At 49.1% G+C, this 23,784-nt stretch overlaps 1 protein-coding gene across 1 annotated transcript in view; it reads right to left on the reverse strand.

Moving 5' to 3' along the window:
- The window catches only part of LOC309523368 (steroidogenic factor 1-like), a gene marked incomplete at its 3' end in the record, with an annotated part of 55,928 nt that overhangs the window by 23,308 nt on the left and 8,836 nt on the right, over window positions 1–23,784 (reverse strand). The window contains exon 3 of the mRNA XM_082207144.1: window positions 17,956–18,707. Coding sequence (XP_082063270.1) covers window positions 17,956–18,707 — 752 coding nt within the window. The remainder of the gene's footprint in view (window positions 1–17,955; window positions 18,708–23,784) is intronic.

The following is a 23,784-nucleotide window of genomic DNA, read 5'->3' on the forward strand; positions in this document are numbered from 1 at the left end:
TAGTAATAGCTCATTAGTGGTGGATTTGTTCTGGACAAAGTTCTCCCAAAGTTCCCATATTTTTGACACCTGGAGGGGCATCTCTTGTGTTATAGCTCAACAAAAGTGGGACAAAACAAACAAATAAGCAAATAGGAACATTTGTGGTATGCAATGTTGCAGGATTTCAGCAGGAAGTTATGGGACAGGCACTGATTGGAAAGGAAGCAGTTTGCACCTGCAAACGTTTCAGTGAGGACATAATGTACCAAGTATAGCAAGATTGCCCATAAGTACCCAGATGCCTCCACGAGGAGGACAGGTCATCACAAACACACCCTCAAATGCAAAGCAAATCCTGGCATCCCCGCTGCCCAAGGCGGCTGCCAGCACAGCCAAGCCAGGGGTTCAGCTTCTCCAGGGACACCACCCGTAGAGAACAGTCTTCAGTCTAGGAGGCAGAAGTGAAACTGAGGATGGACAGGTGAGTGTCAGGGGGCACCTCCCCCCCCCACAAAAAAGGAACAGTTCAGTAAGCAGGGCAGTTTATTATTAGTTTAGTGTACGTACTTAGATAACTGTGAATTGTCCCATTGTATAGTTCTCTGGGCAAAGCAGAATAAAAAGTTTATTCCAACCCCCCGAAAGGGTTCAGCTGAGTGGATGGAGAATATTACCATATGTGGTGGACGTGTGATAAAGTGAAGCCATTTTGGGAGTTGATTTTTAATGAACTTAAGAAGATAGTAAAATATACCTTCCCCAAAAAGCCAGAGGCTTTTCTACTTGGCTTGATGGGAAAGGAGATTGCCTGTAAGATAAAAGATCAAAGATTATTCATGTATGCCACAGCTGCTGCAAGGACTTTGTTGGCCCAAAATTGGAAATCACAAGAAGTTCCTACCATTGCGGAGTGGCAGGCGAAGATGACAGACTATGCGGAGTTAGCCAAACTGACCGGAAGGATTTGGGATCAGGACGATCAGAGATTCCAGGAAAATTGGAGTAAATTTATTGTATATTTAAAGGACAGCTGTATAAATCTAAAGACACTAGCAGGACTGAAGTAACTCCTACAATGTAGATGATAGAAGATGTGAAAAGATAAAATACGCGAATGGATTTGATAAGGGATACCAACTGAAGGGAGGGAGGGAAGTCACAAGCTCGGCAGAGCAAAAATGTTTATATGTTGATTAATGTATTGAAAGAAAGAATGTGTAAAGAAAATAACAAAAATTTATTGGGGGGGGGAGGGTTCAGCTGAAACACAGGACAGTCAAAAATACCACAGCAAAATCCAAAATCTAGCAGAGAAAGTAAAACTGACTCCCAATCAAGCTTGTCATAGTCCCAAAAGCTCTGGGCAGTGTCAGTTTGGACAAAGTTACATTATGCCATTCCCTCATTTCTCCCTCTGCCCCACAAAAGAGTGCTACTTGCTACCTTGACCCTCTTTCAAGCTCCCCTCAGTCCACCTGCTTCCTCAAAATGTTGCTACTCTCCTGCAACAGACACATTGACAGTGTTGGGATTTTTATATCTCACCAGCTGCGAGGAGCAGCACAATGGTTGTTGACATCATGTGATGTCTGTGAGCGTGAGACAGGAAGTCTCTGCTTGTTCTCATGTAACTGGAGAGTTACTTTCGCTTCTGAGTGAAGCGGGTGTTGAGTCATACTTCTGTGCTTGCTGCTCAGGAGAGCAGACATGTTGGATGAGAGCTGCGTGTACAGTCTGTAAATAAAGTAGTGTGTAGACTGCTGACTGTTTCTTTCTTCTGTGATGGGATACCAGAAGACGAGTGTGCTACTCTCAGGATGGAGGGGTCGCTTATTACCCGTCTCTCTGGACTGAGGGCAATTTCCAGCCAGAGAGTGGCACCCTTCCTGGGGGCGTTTTTCCAACAGACAGTGTTGTGGAAATTACGGGGGGGCCCACATCTTTCAAGTTGTTAAATGTTACAAATATTATGCATAAATATATCTTTTCAACTTGACAGCTCAGGGAAGTTACCTAGCTTTAACAATAATCTAAAATCAACTCCTTTGCCAGTTTCCTCCATTTCAATTCTGTAACAACAGTGTTGGCAAAAGTGAGCAGAGCATTTCATGGACTGTGAAGATGCGCACACACACACACACACACAGCCCTACGCTTCCTCCCGAGAACTCTGGCTTCTGCACCCATTGTGCAAGGCACTTATAATAGAAAAAAGATGGGTGTGGAACTAGGGAAGCAGAGGACACCGGGATTCCCCAGCAGAGAGTGGCAATAAAGCAGGAGCCAGGAGAAAGATTACTCAGGGAATGGGAGGTGGAGTTGCAGGAGACTTCCAAGACTCAACATTCCTGCCTCAGCCAATGCATAATCCCAGGAGCTGTCCCACTCAAGCAGTTCCTGTTGGTAGCAGAGGGCCAGTGTGGTGTAGTGGTTAAGAGCAGTATGTGTTTGGGGTCTGGATGTGGGTCCTAAAGATAATGTGTATTTCAAATGATTAAATATATTGAAATACAGAACTGGCTCTAAGTTCATTCAATTTTTTGTGGGTTTTTTTGGCATTCTCAATATAGGGGGTTCCTTTGCTTTCTAAGTTCACATTTCCTGAGGCATGCTTTAGAAATGCCTGCAGGTGAGAGATCCAAAATGATAAAATACATCCTTTAATAAAATGCAGTCAGGATGCAAAGAAAGAAAGGGAAAAAAAGAGCGGTGGACTGCTAATCTGATGAACGGGGTTCGTGTCTCCGCTCCTCCACATGCAGCTGTTGGGTGACCTTGGGCTAGTCACACTTCTCTGAAGTCTCTCAGCCTCACTCACCTCACAGAGTGTTTGTTGTGGGGGAGGAAGGGAAAGGAGAATGTTAGCCGCTTTGAGACTCCTTTGGGTAGTGATAAAGCGGGATATCAAACCCAAACTCCTCCTCCTCCTCCTCCTCTTCTTCTTCTTCTTTGTGTTCCTTATTTGCAAAGACGTTAATTACTCCTGCCCACCTAACAAACCTAGAGGGGAAATAGGCCCCCATTGTTGCCATTTTGCAGATGAGCAACTGAGCACGAGTCTAGGCAGACGGGCCCCAAGGGCAGCAATTGAATCTGCAGCCAGCCAACCCAGACCTCAGAGACTACCACTTTCTCTTTCAATCTTGCCAGGAGTCTCCTCTTCCCTCCCTGTCCTACAAGGGTGTAAGCAAAGCACTATCTCTTCCAGCCCAGAGTGCAAACAAAGTAATACCTGTTTCAAAGTGTGTGCATGGTGCAAACAAGGAAGAAATGAACATGAACAAAGTGCAATTCCCACAGTCTCTTTTTGTCATGAGATCACCTCTGTGCACATGCAGACTGAGAGTTTGCTTTAAGGACCTTCATCTCATACAGGAGACCTAAGCAGAGACAGCTCACACCAATCAAAACATGATGCTACTGGAGCCCGCTGCTTGATGGTGTTAGGCAATGAACCTCGGTTCACAGCCAAAAAGAGGTATAATCCATGTGTGTGTGTGTGGGGGGGGCTAGCGGGGAAAGGAGAAGGGCTTTTAATTGTCTTTGGAAACCTTCATAACAGCAGGATGCAATGTGGGCTAGAACTCCACTGCTTGAAGCTGACAATTAACTCCTTGGTAGTTACAGAAAGTATCTTTTCTGGCATCAAAGCTTTCCAAGAGGAATTAGGCTGGGGGGTGAGAGACACCTACAAGCCCATGTCACTCTGACCGATGACCTTTGGTGCACAACACTCCAACACAAAGAGCACTGGTCCCAAGTAGCTATTTAGAGGTGCAAATTGTTTCAAGGTGTGGGTAACGTGCCTGGCTTGTGTAACAAGAGTGCTACAGAGTTCAGGGAGTACAGAGGAAATGGGTGCCTTGAACTGCAAGTGGAACAGGCCAAGGACACAAGAAGAGCCCTGCTTGTTCAAGCCAAAGGGGCCCATGCAGTCTGGCATCCAGCTCTCAGTGGACAACCAGGTGCATCTATTGGTAAACCAGCAAGCAGGATTCAATCACAGCAGCCCTCTGTCCCCTCCTGTGATTTCCAGCGACTGGCATTCAGAAGCATTCCTGCCTCCAACTGTGGAGGAAGGGCAGAGCCATCGTGGCATGTAGATGTCAATAGCCCTCCTATCCATGAATCAAGAACTCCACAAGATTTGAAAATCTCAAGCCAAATTCTTCCATGCAAGTCACCAGGAGGGTTTTGGACACACCAGTTTTGCCTCCAAAGGAGGGTGGGGTCTGTGTGTGTTGGAAGACGTGCAGCCTCCGCCAGAGGCAGGTTTAGGGGAGTGGGACCAGTTCAGTTGCGCTGGGCGCAGAGCACCGTTGGGGACACTGCAACTATGTTGAGGAGGCGGAGGGGTGCTGAATTTGGGCGTTGCACAGGTCACCCATTGCCTCTGCTCCCAAACCAAGGAGAGCCCTGTGGAGCTTGGGGCTGCCAACTGCTTTCACTGCCCTTGCTTCTGCACCATTGAGAGCAGCCACAAAAAGGGGGAAAGGCAGAGGAGAGGCAGAGGCTTTCCCAAGCACCTGATCTCCAAGCCACAGAAATGTCTGCAGGTGCTCAGCCTGCTGTTTGCAGTGTGTGTGTGTGTGTGTGTGTGTGTGTGTGAGAGAGAGAGAGAGAGAGAGAGAGAGAGAGAGAGAGGGGAGAGCTATATTCCATGCCAAGGATCATTAGGAATAAGAGTGAAAATAAAACTGCCAGTACCATACTGCCGCTATGCACCTGGAATACTGGTTGCCTCATCTTAAAAAAGGACAGTGTAGAGTTGGGGTGTATGACATGTTAGGGGAGGGGCAGTACCTCAGGTGGGGGGAACACATGATGCTCCTTCTGAGGTAGTTCATCCCCCTTTGGTCCCCACCCTGCACTCATCTCTCAACTGTGGCTCCCAGAAGCTGTCAGCATGAGACAGGAGCCACAAGCCCAGCAGCAATGGCTTCGACTGGCTGGCTAAATCAGGTGAGGGGAGCTAATGGGTTTCAAACCCTCAGTGAGTTAGGAACTTCCCCTGCATGCGAAGACAAGGTTCTCACGCATTGAACAGATGAGACCAAGAGCGGGTCAAGAAGGCAGTTTCTGCCTGTGCTGCAGAGGAAAGTGAGGGGTAGGTGGGGCTTGTCCACCTGGGAAGGGAGCCCATCTAGAAGAAAGAAAGCTGATCTTAAACATCTGCTGCCTTGCAAGATATCTTTGGGAGGAAAAAAGGCTAAGGAGCAAACCCGACACAAATGTGGAGTGTGGCGCCTTGCACGCCTCCTTCCGGCAACTCCTGCAGCCAAGCTGGTGCCAAACGTCTTGCTCTGCTCTCCTTTGGAAGCAGGCTGAGAGTATCATCTGGGCAGCCCAGAACCTCCAGACACACTGCCTGGGTTTGCATCCCAGGGAGGTCACTTTGGTGCTGCTAAAAAGAAGCAGCTTGCCTTCTCGAGACAGATGGATGCCATCTGGAAAAGGTGCAGAAAAGGGCAACTCAAATGATAGATTGGATGGAGTGACTTGACTATGAAGAAAGGTTGTAACTTTGGAGACTTTTTAGTTTATAGAGAAAAGGCAAGTCAGAAGCATCATGACAGAAGCTTGTAAAATTACACATGGTGTAGAGGAATTCCAATGAAGTTGAATATTGGAAGATATTGGAAGAAAAGAAAAGAAAAGTTAAACTATGGAACTCCCTGCCACGGGAGGCAGTGATGGCCACCCACTTGGATGGCTTGAAAAGAGGACCGGGCAAATTCATGGAGGAGGAAGAGAGGGCTGTCAATGGCTTCTAGCCAGGATGGCTCTGCTCAGCCTCCAAAGTTTCCCATCCTAGGCATCTGACTGGCTGCTCTGAGAGCAGGATGGTGGACTCAATGGACCACTGGCCTGATCCAGCAGCCTCTTCTTGTGCTGTTATGATCACTCAAAATGAAACATGTCCACAAGTCTCTCTGAGAGGCTGCTATGGATGTAGCCACTGCAGCGGGGGGGGGGGGGGAGTTGCAGAGGGCACAATTATTTGGTGAAGATTGGATGTGTCCCCTCGACAATTGGGAAGGGACAAAGCTGGGCCAGGAGATGACAATCAAAACCTTTCACAAATTGAAGGGGTTAATAAGAGGTTAACACCCTTCAGATGTCACAGTGACTGACCTATCCCCTCCCCCAACCACCACCAAGATCATCAGGAAAACAAGATGTTGTTTAATTGCCTGCCTAGATGTCAGTTCAGCACAACAGGCTTGCAACTTTTTCCTTCTCCTTCTCCGTCCCAAGAACTGGGTGTGCAGGACATTTAACCCTACCTAAAAGAAAGCAAAAAATGCAAAGAACTAACTTCGCTCCTTGCACAGCCTTGCCAATGGATGTTATCTGACTACAACTCCCGTCGCTGCGGACCTCTAGCCATGTTGGCTGGGGCTAATGAGAGGAATCTGTCGATTTCAGTTTCTTGTTTTTCTAATATTAAATTCAGCTTTCCACATTTCCACAAGTAAAAAATAAGAAATCCTCATGAAAATTCATCAGCATTTAATTGTGAATTTAACCTAAGAAACACTATTTTTAGATGCACCTTTGGTGAACTTAAAACATTCCTGCAATCAGTTTCCCCAAACAGAATGCATTTCTATATCTAATTTTACTAATGCATGCCTTTTTAGGCACACTTCCTCCTAATGTATGCATCCTTGTACACACTGGATGGAGAACCGCATTACTTAATTCAGAGAAGTACAAATTTTGAAAGATAATTGTGCTTCAACTCACTTAGAATCACAGATTTGTAGGGTTGGAAGGGACCCAAGGGTCATCTAGTCCAACCCCCTGCAATGCAGGAATCTCAGCTAAAGAATCCATGACTGATGTCCATCCAACTTCTGCTTAAAAACCTGGATCGCCCACTTCATATGTTTCTGAGATCTCTTTCCGGCGTCCCGAGATGTGTCTCAGGTGCAGCCCTACGACTCGAGTTCGCCCAGCCCTCAATTGTTAAACAAGCATGGAATACTTTTTCATCAAAATGCAGACAAAAAATATTCTCTCCCTTATAGTTAATTGGAGTGGAGATTCCCCCTATTACTTGGCATTCCAAGGGAAATGGGTGGTTTCATCTAGGTTTAGCTCAACTAGATTCAAAAACCATCCACATAAGTTAAGCACAAACTCCACAGTGGAAAGGCTGTCCCCACCTGCCCCAGCCAACCTCCGCCACAAATCTATAGGCAAATCAACAAAATGAGCCCATCCAGATGGAGCTGTAAATGTATCATAACTTTCAGTTTTAGTATCACATAATATTGCTGCTGAAACATCGCATTGTTGTTCCTGTATACACATTGCTATAAGAAGCGGGGGTATATTATTATTATTACTGTTTTTTCATTATTCTGGTGTATTTTGCTATTTTGCTGGGAAAGCTATGGTTTTCCCAGTAGTGGCGTATGGAAGTGAGAGCTGGACCATAAAGAAGACTGACCACCGAAGAATTGAAGCTTTTGAATTATGGTGCTGGAGGAGACTCTTGAGAGTCCCATGGACTGCAAGAAGATCAAAACCTATCCATTCTTAAGGAAATCAGCCCTGAGTGCTCACTGGAAGGACAGATCCTGAAGCTGAGGCTCCAAGACTTTGGCCACCTCATGAGAAGAGAAAAGTCCCTGGAAAAGACCCTGATGTTGGGAAAGATGGAGGGCACAAGGAGAAGGGGACAACAGAGGACAAGATGGTTGGACAGTGTTCTCGAAGCTACGAACATGAGTTTGACCAAACTGCGGGAGGCAGAGGAAGACAAGAGTGCCTGGCGTGCTCTGGTCCATGGGGTCACAAAGAGTCGGACACGACTAAACAACTAAACAACAACAAATTTTGCTATTATTATTATTGTTTTTTTAAATTTTTCTGGTGTATTTTGCTATATATTCACAATAAATAAATAGATAGATAGATAGATAGATAGATAGATAGATAGATAGATAGATAGATAGATAGACAGACCACAAACCTGTCATGAGTCAACAGTGTGATGTAGCAGCAGCAAAAAGAAAAAAAGGGGGGGGGAGGACAGGCGTACCTTGGTTGTCGAATGCCTTGGTACTCATCCGTTTTGGCTCCTGAACACTGCAAACCCGGAAGTGTGTGTTCCGGCTTTTGAATGTTCTTTGGAAGCCGAACGTCTGACGTGGCTTCTGCGGCTTCTGATTGAGTGCAGGATGCTCTTGCAGCCAATCAGAAGTCATGCCTTGGTTGTCGAACATTTTCAGAAGTTGAATGGACTCCCAGAACAGATTCCGTTCAACAACCAAGGTACGACTGTAATGCAATGCTATGTTGCATCAACAGAAGTCTAGTGTCCCGATCATTGGAAGTCATAGTATTGCTCTATTCTGCCTTGGTCAGATCCCACCTGGAGTCTTGTGTCCAGTTCTGGGTGCCACAATTTAAGAAGGATGTTGACAAGTTGAAATGTGTGCAGGGGAGGGTGACCAAGATCAACGGTCTCAAAACCAGTGCTATTTTTCCAGAAAAAGAGGTGCCGCAACTCACCCTGAACGCCTCTATTGTTCTCTTATAATGGCAATGGTGCCCACCTGAGAGGTACAGGAACTAAGTTCTGGTGAGTTCCGGGGGGGGGGGGGGAGCTCTGTTCACAATCAAGACTTATGATGAAAGCTTGAAGGATTTGGGGATGTTTAGCCTGGAGAAGAAAAGACTAAGAGGTGAAGGGATGGCCGTCTTCAAATATATGAAGGATTGTCACTTGGCAAATGAAACAATCTGCTTTTCTGCTGCTCTGATGGGTGGGACCCGAACCAATGGATTCAACTTTTTTTAAAATGGGATTCCAACAAAACACTAGGAAGAACTTTCTAACAGTAAGAACTGTCCAGCAGTGGAATAGACTACCTGGGAAGGTGGTGGTGGGCTCTCCTTCTTTGAAGGTTTTTAAGCAGAGGTTGGTCATCTGTCCTGGATGCTTTAGCTGAGATTCCTGCTTTGCAGGGGGTTGGAGGTCCCTTCCAACTCTACAATTCTATGATTCTATGAAGATAATTACAGCTGAGTCCAAGAGCAGCCATGGCCCTCCTTTGCAGACCATCCCACTACAGACTCTCCAATGAGCTTTCAAAGTATTTATCAGACACAGGAGAGCCCCAGGGAAGAAGGCTTCCATCAGGAAACTAGCCACAGATCTTGGAAGCAAGCGAAGTTCCAAAACTGGTCATTGTACATTCATGATGGTATCAGAAGAGATGTAAAAATTCCAGAAATTTTGATGCCATGAGAAAAAAATGTTCCCCTCCCCCTGTTTTTTTCCAGAAAAAATAGAAATTTTGGGAAAATTGAAAAAATGTTCAGTGTGGAGTAGTTTTACAAATTGCATGAAATGCAATGTATGTAAAAGTATTATGCTTGCAATGAAACAGGTAACCACCCCGCTTTCCCTCAAAAGCAACAAAAAAAGCAAGAAACCATCAACATAAAAAATAATCAGATTTGCCCATTAGCACCAACAGCAAATGAAGTTAAGGTCCACCTCAATATTTAAGCTCCATAGAAGGTCTACCCTTTGAGTAGTGCTTAAAAAAGAAAAGAAACAGAAGACACAACATATACATGCTGTCAGGGAACTGACATCAGAGCTAGAGGCGGAGGGAAGGCTCTCAAATGATGCTGGAGAAGGGCCCAGCAGGGAGAGAGGCAGCTCCGCAGATGGGGAAGCAAATCAGCGCAACACCAGGGATATAGAGGGGCTGATGGGGGAATCGGCAAGAGGGCTCCAGGACTCTTCACCGGACACCAGCGGGGAGAGCACGGGTCCTCCGCTACCCACGCCCACCCTGCGCAGAAGACTTCTGCGCAGAGAGAGTAGGAGGAGACTGGGTGTCAAACAACTTTTATGTTGGAAAAGATTTAAGAAACGCCCACTGACGGATTCTGCTAGCGACTGAGGCAGCCACGAATTGAAGGGCTGTCCAGACAGAAAGGTTTAACAAGGCAACATAACCAGGAGAGGCGGCAACTTACGCATGAGCAACCCCATACCCATTACAGCAATCCGTCAGTCCTTGACGTTGCTTGTGCACAGCGGCAGGCAGCATCATGAGTAAAACCGGAGAAGCTGGCGCCACGGAGGGAGCAGCCGGAGTGCAAAATCTGGTGGAGAGGAACCGAGATTTGGAGCAGCATGTGGCTCTTCTGACTGCGCGGCTGGACGAAAGGCGGGCTCAAGATGCACAGGTCAGACCCACCCCCGTAGCAAGGAAGGTACCGGGACTGGTACACAATTTGGAGGAAAGCCTCAGGACTATAGTGCGTTCCGAACGGAAATAGAGTGCGCTTTGAAACTGCAGTAGAATGATTTTGCAGACGACGGGGAGCGGGTTGCTTATATTGTTGGGCATCTGCAGGATGGGGCCCGGGAATGGATCAGGCCCCTAATGGCAACGCAGAATGCCGCCTTGAAGGACCTGGGGAAATTTTTTCAGGCGATGGACGCAATGTACTCCAGTGATGTACAGCAAAGTGTGACTAGGTGGGAACTGCGGAACTGTAAACAGGGGCACCAGTCAGTTAGAGACTACTGGTCACGCTTTGCCATGTTAGTCCACCGACTCGGGTGGAATTTGGACTCGGAACCCATTCAAATGCTGTTCGAGGAGGGGTTGTCCCCAACGGTGAAGGACGAGCTTTCCCGCGCACCCCGCCCGCAGTCGATGGATCAGCTGACCAAGGCAGTGCTTGCGATTGGTGTAAGGCAGGAAGCGCGGGCCCAGGAGAAGCGGGGAGGGAGAGAGCAGCGTTACCATGACTACCGCATTCCTGAAATACCAGGGCAGCCTTCCCCGCAGGCGGAGCCCATGGAAATGGATGGGGCGCGCAGGGGGGAGATTTCAAACTCCAGTGAAGGTCGCAAAAGAGAGGGAAAGGATGGAAAAAACCACCAAGAAGTGTTTTCTCTGCCAGTGGCCAGGACATTTTGCCAAGGTCTTCCCACAAAGAAAAGCCTGGCAAGGGATGGTGGGAGCTGCAGGGGGTGAGGAGGAGATGGTAAAGGAGCAGGGAAACGCCAAAGCTTGGCTACCACTCAACGGGCACAGCAGCCAGGCCAGCAACCAATAAAAGTGCCCAAACCAGACCCCCCCCCCAGGGCGGCTATAGCCATAGAAGTGGTGCTAGAACTCCCAAATTGGCACCCAGTCAAGGTGAAAGGGCTGTTGGATTCAGGCAGTTCCTGCAATTTCTTCAGCAAGGACTTTGCACTAGAGCACCAGCTCCACCTGCTGCCCCTGGATTTCCCCTTGCAAGTGACCACCATTGATGGTAGGGAGCTTCTGGGAGGGGAAGTGACGCACCAGACCCCACCAATGAGAATGAGGGTTTCCAGGCACACAGAGACCATCGCCTTTCATGTAGCCTCACTGGCAGGGCCCCCAATAATATTAGGGATGAGCTGGCTAGCACAACATGATCCAGTGGTGGCATGGCATCAGAGAACGGTCACCTTTGGGTCCGCTTACTGCTTGGAACACTGTCTAGGGGGGGAATCCCCAAGAATGACCGTGGCCAGGGTGGCTGGGATAGCTGTGGAGCCGAAAGGGGAGGTGCCACCACAATATGCTGACCTGCAGGAGGTCTTCAGCGAGAAGGGGGCAGATAGACTATCCCCCCCCACAGGCCCTTGGACTGCCAAATCAACTTGCTCCCTGGGGCACAGTTACCGGTGGGTAAACTGTATGCCATGTCGGACAGGGAGATGAAGGAGTTGTGGGAGTTCATTGACAAGAACCTGAAAAGAGGCTTCATAAGAGAATCAAAAGTGGTGGGGGGCAGTCCAGTGTTCTTTGTGGACAAAAAGGACACTAATCAACCCAGGCTCGTTGTGGACTATAGAGCCGTCAATTTGGTATCGGAACCAGTGACCTTCCCAATGCCCAGGATTGACGACATTTTAACACGGGTGAGGCAGGGGAAAATTTTTACCAAGCTAGACCTCAGGGGAGCATACAACTTGATTAGGATGAGGGAGGGGGACGAATGGAAGACCACAATGTTCACACCCCTGGGGGCCTTTGAGTACTTAGTTATGCCATTTGGATTACAGTCAGGCTCCGCCTGTTTTCAAGCTTTCATGCACCACGTGTTGGGGTCCCTGCTGTACAAGAACTGTGTAGCCTTCCTGGACGACGTCTTAATCTATTCGGACAATGAGAAGCAACATGTCAGAGACGTCAGGAAAGTGCTGAAGAGACTGCAGAAGCACCAGTTGTGGGTCAAGCTGGAGAAATGTCAGTTTCACGCCAGAGAAGTCGAGTTTTTGGGGTACAAGTTGTCAGACAAAGGCTTAGCGATGGACCCAAGCAAGGTGCAGGCAGTGCTGGAGTAGAAGGCTCCCAAAACCCGGAAGGACGTGCAGAGGTTCCTAGGGTTCAGTAACTTCTACAGGAAGTTCATCAAGAACTTCGCCCACTTGACAGCACCCATCACAGACTGTCTCAGTAGCAAAAGGAAGTTCGCCTGGACAGAGGAGGCCCAACAATCCTTTGAAAAACTGGAGAAGGCGTTCGCATCGGAAGAGCAGCTCCTGCACGTGGATCTGGAGAAACCCATGAGGCTAGAGACCGACGCGTCCGACAGAGCCATTGGGGCGGTTCTTTTGCAGCCAGGGAGGAGCAAGCAGGAATGGAGACCGTGTGCCTTCTTCTCAAGAAAGCTGAACAAGTCGGAGCAAAACTATACGGTGTATGACCGCGAACTGCTTGCGATCTATGCGGCGTTTCGTCGATGGCGACATCTACTCATAGGGGCGCAGCACAAGATCCAGGTTTGTACAGATCACAAGAACTTGGAATACTGGAGGACCGCACGAGTGCTCAACCAGAGACAGATTCGATGGGCACAGGAGTTCTCCAAATTTTCCTTCGAAATCCGATACGTGCCAGGAGAGGAAAACGTGAGAGCAGATGCTCTCTCCTGGAAACCGGAGTCTTTGGAAGGAGAGGGGCCACCGGAGATACGACACGTGATCCCCAAGGACCAATGGGTGTGTGTGGGAACTTTGGTGGGGTGACGAGAACTGGCTGGACTTACTAGAAACAACGTGTTCGCACAAACTAAAATCCGGGAACTCCGAGACGGAAGAGAGACCCAAGGAGGGTTTGAGGAGAAGGAAGGGGTGCTGTACTATAAGGGGGCGCTGTATGTACCGGGGGAGACCCTACGGGGGAAGGTACTCTAACAACTCCACGACAACCCCACAGCAGGGCACTTTGGACAGCACAAAACCATGATGCTCGTCACCAGGCAGTTCTGGTGGCCCAGGGTGAGGGAGGATGTACGGGAATATGTGCGGGGTTGCGACCGCTGCCAAAGGACAAAGGGGGAGCGGACCGCCCCAGCAGGATTACTGGAACCCTTACCCACGCCGGGGAAACCTTGGGAGGTGGTATCCATTGATTTTATGACTGATTTGCCCAAGTCCCGGGGGAAGACAGCGGTCATGGTAGTGGTCGATATACTAACAAAAATGTGCCATTTTATAGCTTGCTCACATGCAGTCACGGCAGAGGAAACAGCCAGGTTGTTTGTAGATCACATCTTCCAGTTGCATGGGGCTCCTTCGAGGGTCATCTCCGACCGCGGGAAACAATTTACTTCCCGTTTCTGGAGGAAGCTCATGAGCTTGCTGCAGGTCGAAGTGGGCTTCTCAACGGCGAGAGACCCGGAAACCAACGGGCAAGCAGAAAGAGCGAACAGTATTCTCCAGCAATACCTACGCTGCTACGTCAGCGAGAGGCAGAACAATTGGGTAGAAAGACTAGCGCTGGCTGAATTTGCGTACAATAACGCTGAACATGTGTCAACGGGAATGAGCCCGTTCATGGCCAATTATGGGTGTCACCCCAGGGCCTTCCCGGGGAGGGGGGAGGAAGGTTGGAGTGTACCGGCAGCAGAGCAGTTTGTGGAAGAAATGGAAGCCCTGCACCAGCAACTTAAGATGAACTTGGAGCGGGCCAAGGAAATTTACAAGAGGCAGACAGACAAGCGCCGTAGGGAAGGGGAGACCATACGGGTGGGAGATCGGGTGTGGTTGTCAACCCAAGGGTTACCTTTTAAGGGGGGGGTGCAAGAAGTTGCAACCCAGGCGGCTGGGACCGTTTGAGGTAACACAGCAGGTAAACCCCGTGGCATTCAAGCTCAAATTGCCAGACAGCATGAAGATACACCCGGTGTTCCATAGGTCCCTACTCTCGCCGTACAGGGAAGGAAGGGGATTCCCGGGGCGAGAGGGAGAAGTCACCACACACCCGCAGGTAGAAGAGAGGGAGCACCACAACTTGGCCACGGAAATACTTGATTCAAGGTGGCGAGGGCGCCAGGTGGAGTACTTGGTGGCTTGGGAGGGAGAACCCGGGTCGGAAAACACGTGGGTTCCCACGGAGGCAATTACTGACGGGTATCTGGTGGAGGAATTCCACCGCCTGTTCCCAGACAAACCCAAACCGCTAGCGAGATTCTGGGAGGAGCAATTTGGAACCACAGACGATGAGGAGGATTTTGTGGGGTTTTCTGTCTCCGAAGGGGAGGGAGAAGAGGTTTCGGAGGAAGAAGAATCAGACTGGGAGGCCCACCCCGAGGGAAGGGATCAGAGCGGGTGGGAAGCGGGTTTTGAATCCTCAGAGGATGGCGACAGCTCCTTCCGTGGGTTCCCCGCATCGTTGGCCGAAGAAAGGGATGAAGTTGGGTCAACAGGTCGGGCCGGGGGTGGAGGGGGTCCTGGGGGGGGAGGTGGATGTCAGGGAACTGACATCGGAGCTAGAGGCGGAGGGAAGTTAGTTCTTGGTATGAGCTTTCGTGTGCATGCACACGAAAGCTCATACCAAGAACTAACTTAGTTGGTCTTTAAGGTGCTACTGGAAGGAATTTTTTTATTTTAGCTTCTAAACAGTTAACAAAAATATACAACAGAACATTAAAATGATTGATAAAACACAGTTAAAAGCAGGTATTTAAGAGTATTCAAAAGATGATTAAAGTCAGCAGTGGTTAAAAGGAAGTAAATCGCATGCAGCCAGCGGCGTAGCGTGAGTTGTCAGCACCCGAGGCAACGCAAGTAATTTGCGCCCCCTAACCCGGGGCAAGGCACGTAATTTGCGCCCCCCTAACCCCTAACCTGCGAGTTGCCGCTGGCGCTGCTGCCCAAACGACGCCGCTTGCCCGGAGGAGGAGGGGGCAGAGAGGCGAGGAAAATGCAACGGCCCAGCAGCTGCAGCAGCGGCGGCGGAGGCGGGGCTGTGAGGAGGGCCTGCCTGGCGCGTCCTCCGCGGCGAGCGCTGAGAGCCGCTGCCTGCCGGGCGCCTTCAGCCGGGCGCCGCAAGACATGCGGCTCTGCTACAGCCTGCGCCCGAGGCTCTTCGGCGACTCCGGAGGCAGCGAGCGCGCCCCCCCAGAAGTTGCGCCTGGTGCGGCCGGCACCCCTGGCACCCTCCACGCTACGCCACTGCATGCAGCTTCTATGTGTTCAGATGGGCTGTTTACAACAGCCCTAACAAAAATGTTTTGAGCAGTTGCTGGAAAGAGTACAGTGAGAGCACCTGCCTCCTGGTGTCAGTGGGGGGGGAATTGAAAAATTGGGGGGGGGACGGGACCAGGCTTTTTTCTGTTTTTTCCCAAAGCCATTTTTTCAAGAAAAATTGAAAAAAAATATGTGTGGAATATTCAAACTATATCAAACTATTTTCAAAAAAAAATTCCAGGGGAAAAGAGTTTTGGGGAAAAACAGAAAAAAACCTGGGTTTTTTTCGATTTTTCCGGGGGGGTTTCCAGGCCTTCCCATCTCTAGGTATCAGGGTGGTTATAGGTTATCCCACTTTCAGGACAGTTTGCCCCTGCAAAAGTTTCAGGGAGCACAACTGGTGCAGCCCCCATAACTTCCTCCTGAAATCCTATAACATTTCATACCAGAAATGTGAGGGCTATTGTGTGGAGCGGTGGGCTGGGGCGTTTTTTCATTCAGCACCTGTTGCACAAGAGTTGCTCCTTCAGATAGTAATAGCACAATAACACTGCAGAACAACTAATAAAGCAGAATGATATTTGGACAGTCTAGTGCAACTCCACCACAAACGCGCTCTTATTGTGTCAGTGAAATGCTGCAAAATAGAACCCACACACCAGTCTGGAGGGAGAGCCCAGACACTGCAATTGTCCAATCTATCGGCAGGAGGCGGGGAGTGGGGTGGAGGGGGTCTTTGCTTCTACCACCAAGGCACTTTCCTGCCCTCTCCAATTATTTCAGAGTCACTTTTGCAAAACATTTTCCATCTCCCACAGTTTGAACACAACACCACTCCCCGCCCCCGTGTCGACTCATCAATTCACAGCACTGATCACTTGCACAGTACTAATATCTTCAAATGTTTTATCTTTTTTTTTTATTACAGTGGACACTCGGGTTGCAAACGTGATCTGTGCGGGAAGCACGTTCGCAACCCGCAGCATCCACAACCCGCAGCGCCGTGTCTGCACACGCATGGGTCGCAATTCGGCACTTCTGCGCATGCGCAAAGCGCAATTTAGTGCTTCTGCGCAAGCACAAGTGCTGAAACCCAGAAATAACCTGTTCCGGTACTTCCAGGTTTGGCGCGGTGGGCAACCTGAAACGTCTGCAAGCCGAGGTATGACTGTATTATTAGCATTAGCTTTAGCATTAGCATTTATATCCCAGCTTTTCCCCCCAGGAGCTCAAAGTGGTGTACATGGTTTTCTCCCCTTCCACATTCAATTCCCACGACAACCCTGTGAGGTGGGTTAGGCTGACAGAGGCAGTGAATCACACCCAGTGAGCTTCATGGCGGCCAGGTGGGGATTTGAACCCTGGTCTCTCCCAGGTCTTAGTCTGACACTCTTAATGACTACACCACACTGGTTCTTTCTTGTAGCCAGCCTCAGATTTCTCCATCCACACCCTGCTGGCCATTCAAATACAAATCACAAGACCTCAGCCCAGATCAAGCCACAGCACCCATCCCGTCAGATTCCCATTGCTTGGAGCCACCCTCAAGCCTCCCATCACCGGGAGAAATCCATCTCTATATAATTTATTAAATTATAGGTTGTCACTGGAAGAGGACAGAAGAGCCCAAACCCAGGAAAAACCCCAGAAAAACCTCCACCTCCCTGCCCAGAGGTGAGGGCCTAAGGCACGCCCCCTATCGGTGACCCTGGGGGAGTTCCTAGTTGATGTGCATCAGCAGGACTCCCCCTACTGGTGGTTAACCCTTCCCGGACTTCAAGCTGATGGGCTGAAGCCGGATATAGTCGGTTAGGACCAATGCCTAAGCCAATACCGTTCATCACCTGTAACCAATAAAGTTGTGGCCTTATTTAGCCCATTAACCTTAATAATTATGTCATGTGTCTTTATTTCCACTGGGGGCAGCAGGAACTCGCCACGCAAGCAGGACATTTGCGGGGGGGGGGGGGGGGTTGTTAGCAGTTCTCTCCCACTGTTGAGCCCCAGGCAACTAGTATTCACTCTGGAGGTGCCATCATGACTAGTAGCCACTGTTCACCTTACACCCCATGTATTTGCCTAACCCTCCTTTTACTGTTATATCACATTTATATTCTAGCTTGGCCTCCCCTCTATTTTATCCTCAAAACTACCGGTATGCTGTGAGGTACACACTGGTGTTAAGTTCGTCATCATTTCAGGACAGACTGCTAAGAGAATTTTGCTCCCAAACTACTGTTAACTTTTTCCTAGTCTGACACTCTAACCATTGAGCTCTGCACGTGCTCAAAGCAGGCCTCGCTTCAGCCAGCTCCAGCCACAGTTCAACCTTCCGCCTCACCACCCACCCCCACCCCCGGGACCAAACAAAGCAACCGCTGGAAACATGTCCAAGTCGGGGAGATGTAGGTCATGGGAAGCCATTTCCTCTCAGGGTTCATCCCCCGCCCCATGATTAGCAACAACCCCCCCTTCACCTCCAGCTCTTTGAAGAAGATGCAGCTGCGTGCCCACTCCACGATGGCGAAGAGGGTCTGATCTGCCATCTTACACATGAGGCCAAAGGCGCTGAGCTTGTTGTGGAGGCCCTTGCTCTGCTCCTCCTGCAGGCAGGACAGGATGCAGGCCTTGACTTGCGCCTCGTCGGGCTCCTGCTCCAGCAACCTCAGGATCACGTCGGGCATGTCGGCCCCAGTGGCTGGGGAGCCGCCGCTGGGGTAGACCTCTGGGTAGGGGTACGGCGGGGCTGCCTCGTTTGGATGCATCACGTATGGGTCCGGGAACTTGGACTTGATGGCCCAGCTGGCGAAGGGCGGGTAGTGGTAACCCGAGAGCGGCCCGTGACCCAAGGGCACCGGCATGGCCAGCATGGGCGTCCCGTAGGAGCTGCACTCATAGTCGATGGCCGTCATGGCAGTGGAGCTGCTTATCCCGCTGCCACCGCCACCGCTGCCACCGCTGTCACTGCTGGAGCTGCTGCTGCTGGCCGGGGGTAGCCCCTTTGCCACCTCAGGCTGGTGGTGTTGGCTCAGGCCGTGCAGCGAGGCCGACAGCCCGCCGGACTCCTCCGCCGTCTGCACCGGGGACACGATGGGCAGCTGGGCCGCCGTCTCTAGTTTGAAGCTGTTGGCGTGGATCAGCGCCTTCTTCTGCTGTTTCATGGCTCGGTCCTGCTTGTACATGGGCCTGAACCTGTTCCAGCCACCCCGCATGCGGTTGGCACGTACGGCTGGAGGGAGGAGGGAGGGAGGAGAAGAAGGGGCAAAGGGAGAGAAAGCGGGGAAAAGGCGTCAGACAAAATCTGGCCAGGAAGGCCCAGTGTTATGTATTGAAGTTCTCACCCTGGCCAACAGGGGTATTGTGTATATAGTTTCCACTCAGGTCCACGTAAGTTAATTTAGGCGGGAAACCCTGGGCTGTTGTTACAATGTTGACAGCCGGCTGCCTATAAAAGCAGGCCGGCTGAGCTGTTTGCTGTTCAGTTCAGTTCCAGCTTACTTATAAAGAACTACTTGGAGAAATCTCTGTGTTGTCTGCTATGTCCACCCACTATTTAATACTGGCGCCGGGGATGGGATCAGATGGACATCAGAGCACAGCCACATTTGGACACTCACTGAGCAAAATCACTGAACAGAACCCAGTTCAGAGCTGACCATACTGGCTAGAGCACTGTATTCCATCCATCGCCCACCACGTCGGCATCGGAACCATGGCTTCACTCGTGCCTCTACTGCCATTTGCCCCAGCCTCTGAATCATGGGACTCCTATCTTGCTCAGTTCAGCTGCTGCCTCCAAGCAAACGAGCTGACGGAAGGGTCAGAGGAGCGTAAGTGGGGCCTATTCCTCAGCCTCTGCGAGCCCGAGGTGTTCGAGACGGCCCGAGTTTTGGTCGTGCCACTAGCAGTCCAGGCAGCGCCTTGGGACGTGCTAAAAGAGAAGCTAAAAAACCACTACGCCCTGAAGCCATCCAAAATTGCTGTCATAGTGGCATAGTGATTAGTTTACTAGGACCTGGGAGAGACCTGGGTTCAAATCCTCCCACTCGGCCTCGAAGCTCCCTGGGTGTGGCATTAGAGGCCAGTCAATAGAAGCCAACTCCTAGGGGTCGAGGTCCCTTTGCCCACCCCCTAACAAAATATTTGAGGGGAACAGTCCCCGTCCCCCCCGTTGATGGGCATTGCTACTCAAGTGATGTGATGTGTGTGCAGGAAGGGGCTTACCTGCCCTCCCACAATATTTCATACAAGTTTGCCCCCCGGGCCAGTCACTGCTTGTCACTCTAGCCTCTAGCCTCACAGGGTTGTCGTTGGGATTAGATTGCGCCACTCTGGACGCCACGTGGATGTCACATTGAGCTCCTCCGAGGAAAACAGGGGATATAAATACACTTAAGGAATGAATAAATAGCACCCAACCAGGGTGTCGTGTTGAAATGTGTGCCCCTCCTTCTCTTTCACTCCCTTTTTCGTGCGCCCATTTGCTCCACGCAGAATAATAGAAGAACAGAAGAACGTGGGGCAGTTGCCTTTTGCCAAGCCAGAGACTCCTGGTCTATAGAGCTCGGAATTGTCTCCACAGACTGGCAGCATCTCCTCATAGTCTTCTCCCAGCCCTGCTTGCTGGAGATGTCCCTGCTTGCTTGAAGCTCCCTCATAGTCTTCTCCCAGCCCTGCTTGCTGGAGATGTCCCTGGGGACTAAGCCTGGGACCTTCTGAACTATAGCCCTTCTCCGCCCCTTGCGGCGACCCCTGGTGGATAAAGCCACGCGAAGGCCAGTCGCAAGGCATCACAGGGTATGGGCACTCAAAGGCACTGCAATGGTATTGCTAGAGAGTGCTGCGATGGGATTCAATCGGGAAGGGAGAACCCTGTACCTCTGCCACCTTAAGCTCCTTGGAGAACGAGGTGGGATATAAATGCAAACAAAGAAATATTTGGACTACAACTCCCATCAACCACCATCAGCTGGGGCTGATGGGAATTGTAGCTCAGAAACCTCCAGGATGAGGCCCAAGGTTTCATCACACCTGCTCCGCCAAGGCACAGAACAGAAGAATCTGGCGGACACTGGTGTCCATCTAACCCACCGGTATTGTCTGCTGTGCTAGCAGCAGCTCTCCGGCCAAGGGTCCTTTTAAGGGGGGGGGGTGCCAGGGATTGAACCTGGAGCCTTTGGCATGCAAAGTGAGGGCACTTCACCACTGAGCAGATCTCTTCCCCCCCCCCATGGCGCCTGCCATCAGAGGGGTTCCAGCCAGCCAGGTGCTGCACAATGGGCGTGCCCAATGGACTCCAGTGAGTCGGGACCGTGGCCGAGACACTCGGTACTGCTCAGGATAGGAGGCTATTTCCTTGCAATGGTAGAAAAAGCTGAGCACCTGCCGGAATAAATGTCCGGACTGCTGGGATTTAAACAAAAAACAAATCTTAATATTATTTTTATTCCTTTCCCCTGGGATCTTTGGAAAGGGAAGTGTCTGCTAGGGTTAGAACTTTTTTACAACCTCATGTTCCTGTAGCTTAGTTAGATGAACTTTTGCCTAAAAACAAAGGAATGAACTGTCATTTCCAAACCTTTTGAAAAAAGGTCACCCTGAAATCAATACATCAATTTTTGTATATGTAACTGTATAATGTATTATGCATAGCATGTATACAGGAAAAATAGAGCTTGCAAATTTTCTAATACATGTACAATGTTTTATACATGGTTCATCACTTCTTATTGCTGAGAATAAATTGAGGATCTTGTGTGACATTGTAATGTTTATGATTATATTTATACCCCACCCATCCAGCTGGGTTTCTCCAACCACAATTGTATATTGCCACAGAAAGAAATATTAAAAATTAAGAAGTTTAGTTGTTTGCCCACAAATCTTTCCCTATAGACCAATATTTGGATTCTTCTTGAACATTCTCCACAGTTTTAGGAAGTTCCAGGCAGCTGTAAAAGTTATAAACAGTTCCATGTAGTTTTAAAAAGTGCTAATAGTTATGAGTAATAACTTTACATATACAGTGTTTCCAACTTTTCATTTCAGGGCAACCTTTTTCCATAACTGAGAATAATTAGTCCCTTTTTCAGTGTTTTTAAGCAAAAGTGCATCCCATTATGATACAGGAAATTGGTATACTCCTAGTGCCCACACAAACACACAGACACGCCTTCTTGGCACTGCCTGCTTTCATCCACATGCCTTGGGATATGTGTAGAGGGTGCTTCTGAGCATGTACAAAGTATCTCCCGCACACATACACAAAAACCCTATCTCCACTGGCTTATCACACAGCTCACCCATAAGCATGTCTGAGTCTGTATGTGCAACTGGAGATGGTGAAGGGACAATCACCCTTAACAAAATTTGAAAATTACAATTGGTAGAGCAGGGAAAGGATTAGATTTTAATTATACTCTATATTGCTTAATGTAGGTTATCAGTGGATCTATGGAACCCCTCAAAAAGATATGGGAACTATATATTTGCACACAAATATGGGGAGATTTTTTGGGAAGGACGGGAATGAAATTTGGGAATCACAGTTCTTAAAATCTGCTTCCAGATTTCTTTGGGAAAACTCCTTGAAATTATTTCACAGATGGTACTGCACTCCTTTGCAAATGTCAAAAATATTTCCTTCTTTATCACCTACTAGTTGGAGGGACTGCAATAAACTTCGTACATATTATCATTTACTGTAATTTGGTGCAAGATTTTTGGAATTTATTCTTGACATGAATGATAAATATTGCTAAAGAAACTATTGTTCGTTGCCCAAAATTAATGTTACTGAATATTTTTGATGATACAAATGTAAATATATTGTCAAAAGAATTGGTCTTATATATGACCTTGGCAGCATGAATAAGACAGTTTGAGCATATAATGCCAACTGTGGCTCAACTGGCTGCCACTTAGTTTTCAGGCCCAATTCAGTGCTGGTTTTGACCTATAAAGCCTTAAATGGCTCAGGAGCACCACTCCTCAAGGACCGCTTCTATCCATAAGCTCTGAGGCCCTTTTTCATGTGGCCCCTCCACGAGAGATCTAGAGGGTGGCAAGATGAGAAGGGGCCTTTCCTGTGGTGGCTCCCCACTTGTGGGATACTCTCCCCATGGGGGGCTAGCCTGGTGCCATCTCTATATATCTTTAAGTGCCAGGCAAAAACATTCCTCTTCAGCCAGGCCTTTGGCTAATTTTATTATGCTTTTAGATATGCTGTAAGCCACCCAAAGTGGCTGGGGAAACCAAACCAGATGGGTGGGGTATAATTATCATCATCATCATCTGTGGCCTTTTAAACTGTGGGGGGACGTTGTTTTTTAATTGTTACTAAGGGATGTATTTTTTGTGATTTTATATTGTACACTGCCCTGCGATCCTCGGATGAAGGGCAGTCTAGAAATGTAATTAATTAATTAATTAATATTAATAATAATAATTGCAACTCAGTGGAACACAGCCCAAAATCTTACACTGGACACTTTGTACCACACACTCTGGAATACAGCTTTAATGGAGAGAAGCACACATATCTGAGATTTTGAAGACGAGTAGAACCTCCGGACACTTTATATGATTTGGCATTCCTTTATGACATAGGCAACAGAACCATCATTTTCAAGACAACCCTCATCGCAAGCCTGGCAACTATGGAACTAGCCTTAATGATCTGATAAAATTGGTAGTCTTTACTTGGGCTTTGTTGGGAGGAAGCCAAAGGGTCGTCTAGCCCAACTCCCACAGTGCAGGAATCACAACTACGGAACCCCTGACAGGTGGCTCTCCAACCTCTGCTTCAAAGCCTCCGAGGAAGGAGAGACCATCACCTCCTGCGGGAGACCCTTCCACTGTCGAACAGCTTTGGCTGTCAGAAATTTCTTCCTGATGCTGAGTCTGAATGAATCTCCTTTCTTGTCGCTTGAAACCATGGGTTCGGGTCCTACCCTCCGGAGCAGGAGAAAACAAGCATGGTCCATTTTCCATACGACAGCCCTTTATGTATTCGAAGATGGCTCTCATATGATCTCTCTCTGTGTTTATTTTTATCTTGTTTTTATTATTTGAAACCCCAATTGGTTCCCGGAGACACGTGTCCTTCCAGACCTAGACTACTATGCTGTGGAGCAGCCTCCCGCGGGACCAGCGCCCCGCCTCGCCTCCTCCTCTCCACCCCATGGAGGAATTTGCTTTCACTTTATGTTGTTCAAAGCCGCCGCTCCATCCTGCTCTCCAGGCTGCCACGCCGCTGCAAGCTACAGGCAGCCCTCAGCTCTCCAAGGCAGGAAGGTCCCCAGGAA

This window comes from Podarcis vaucheri, assembly GCF_965113315.1.
Source record: "Podarcis vaucheri genome assembly, chromosome: W".
NCBI lineage: Eukaryota > Metazoa > Chordata > Lepidosauria > Squamata > Lacertidae > Podarcis > Podarcis vaucheri.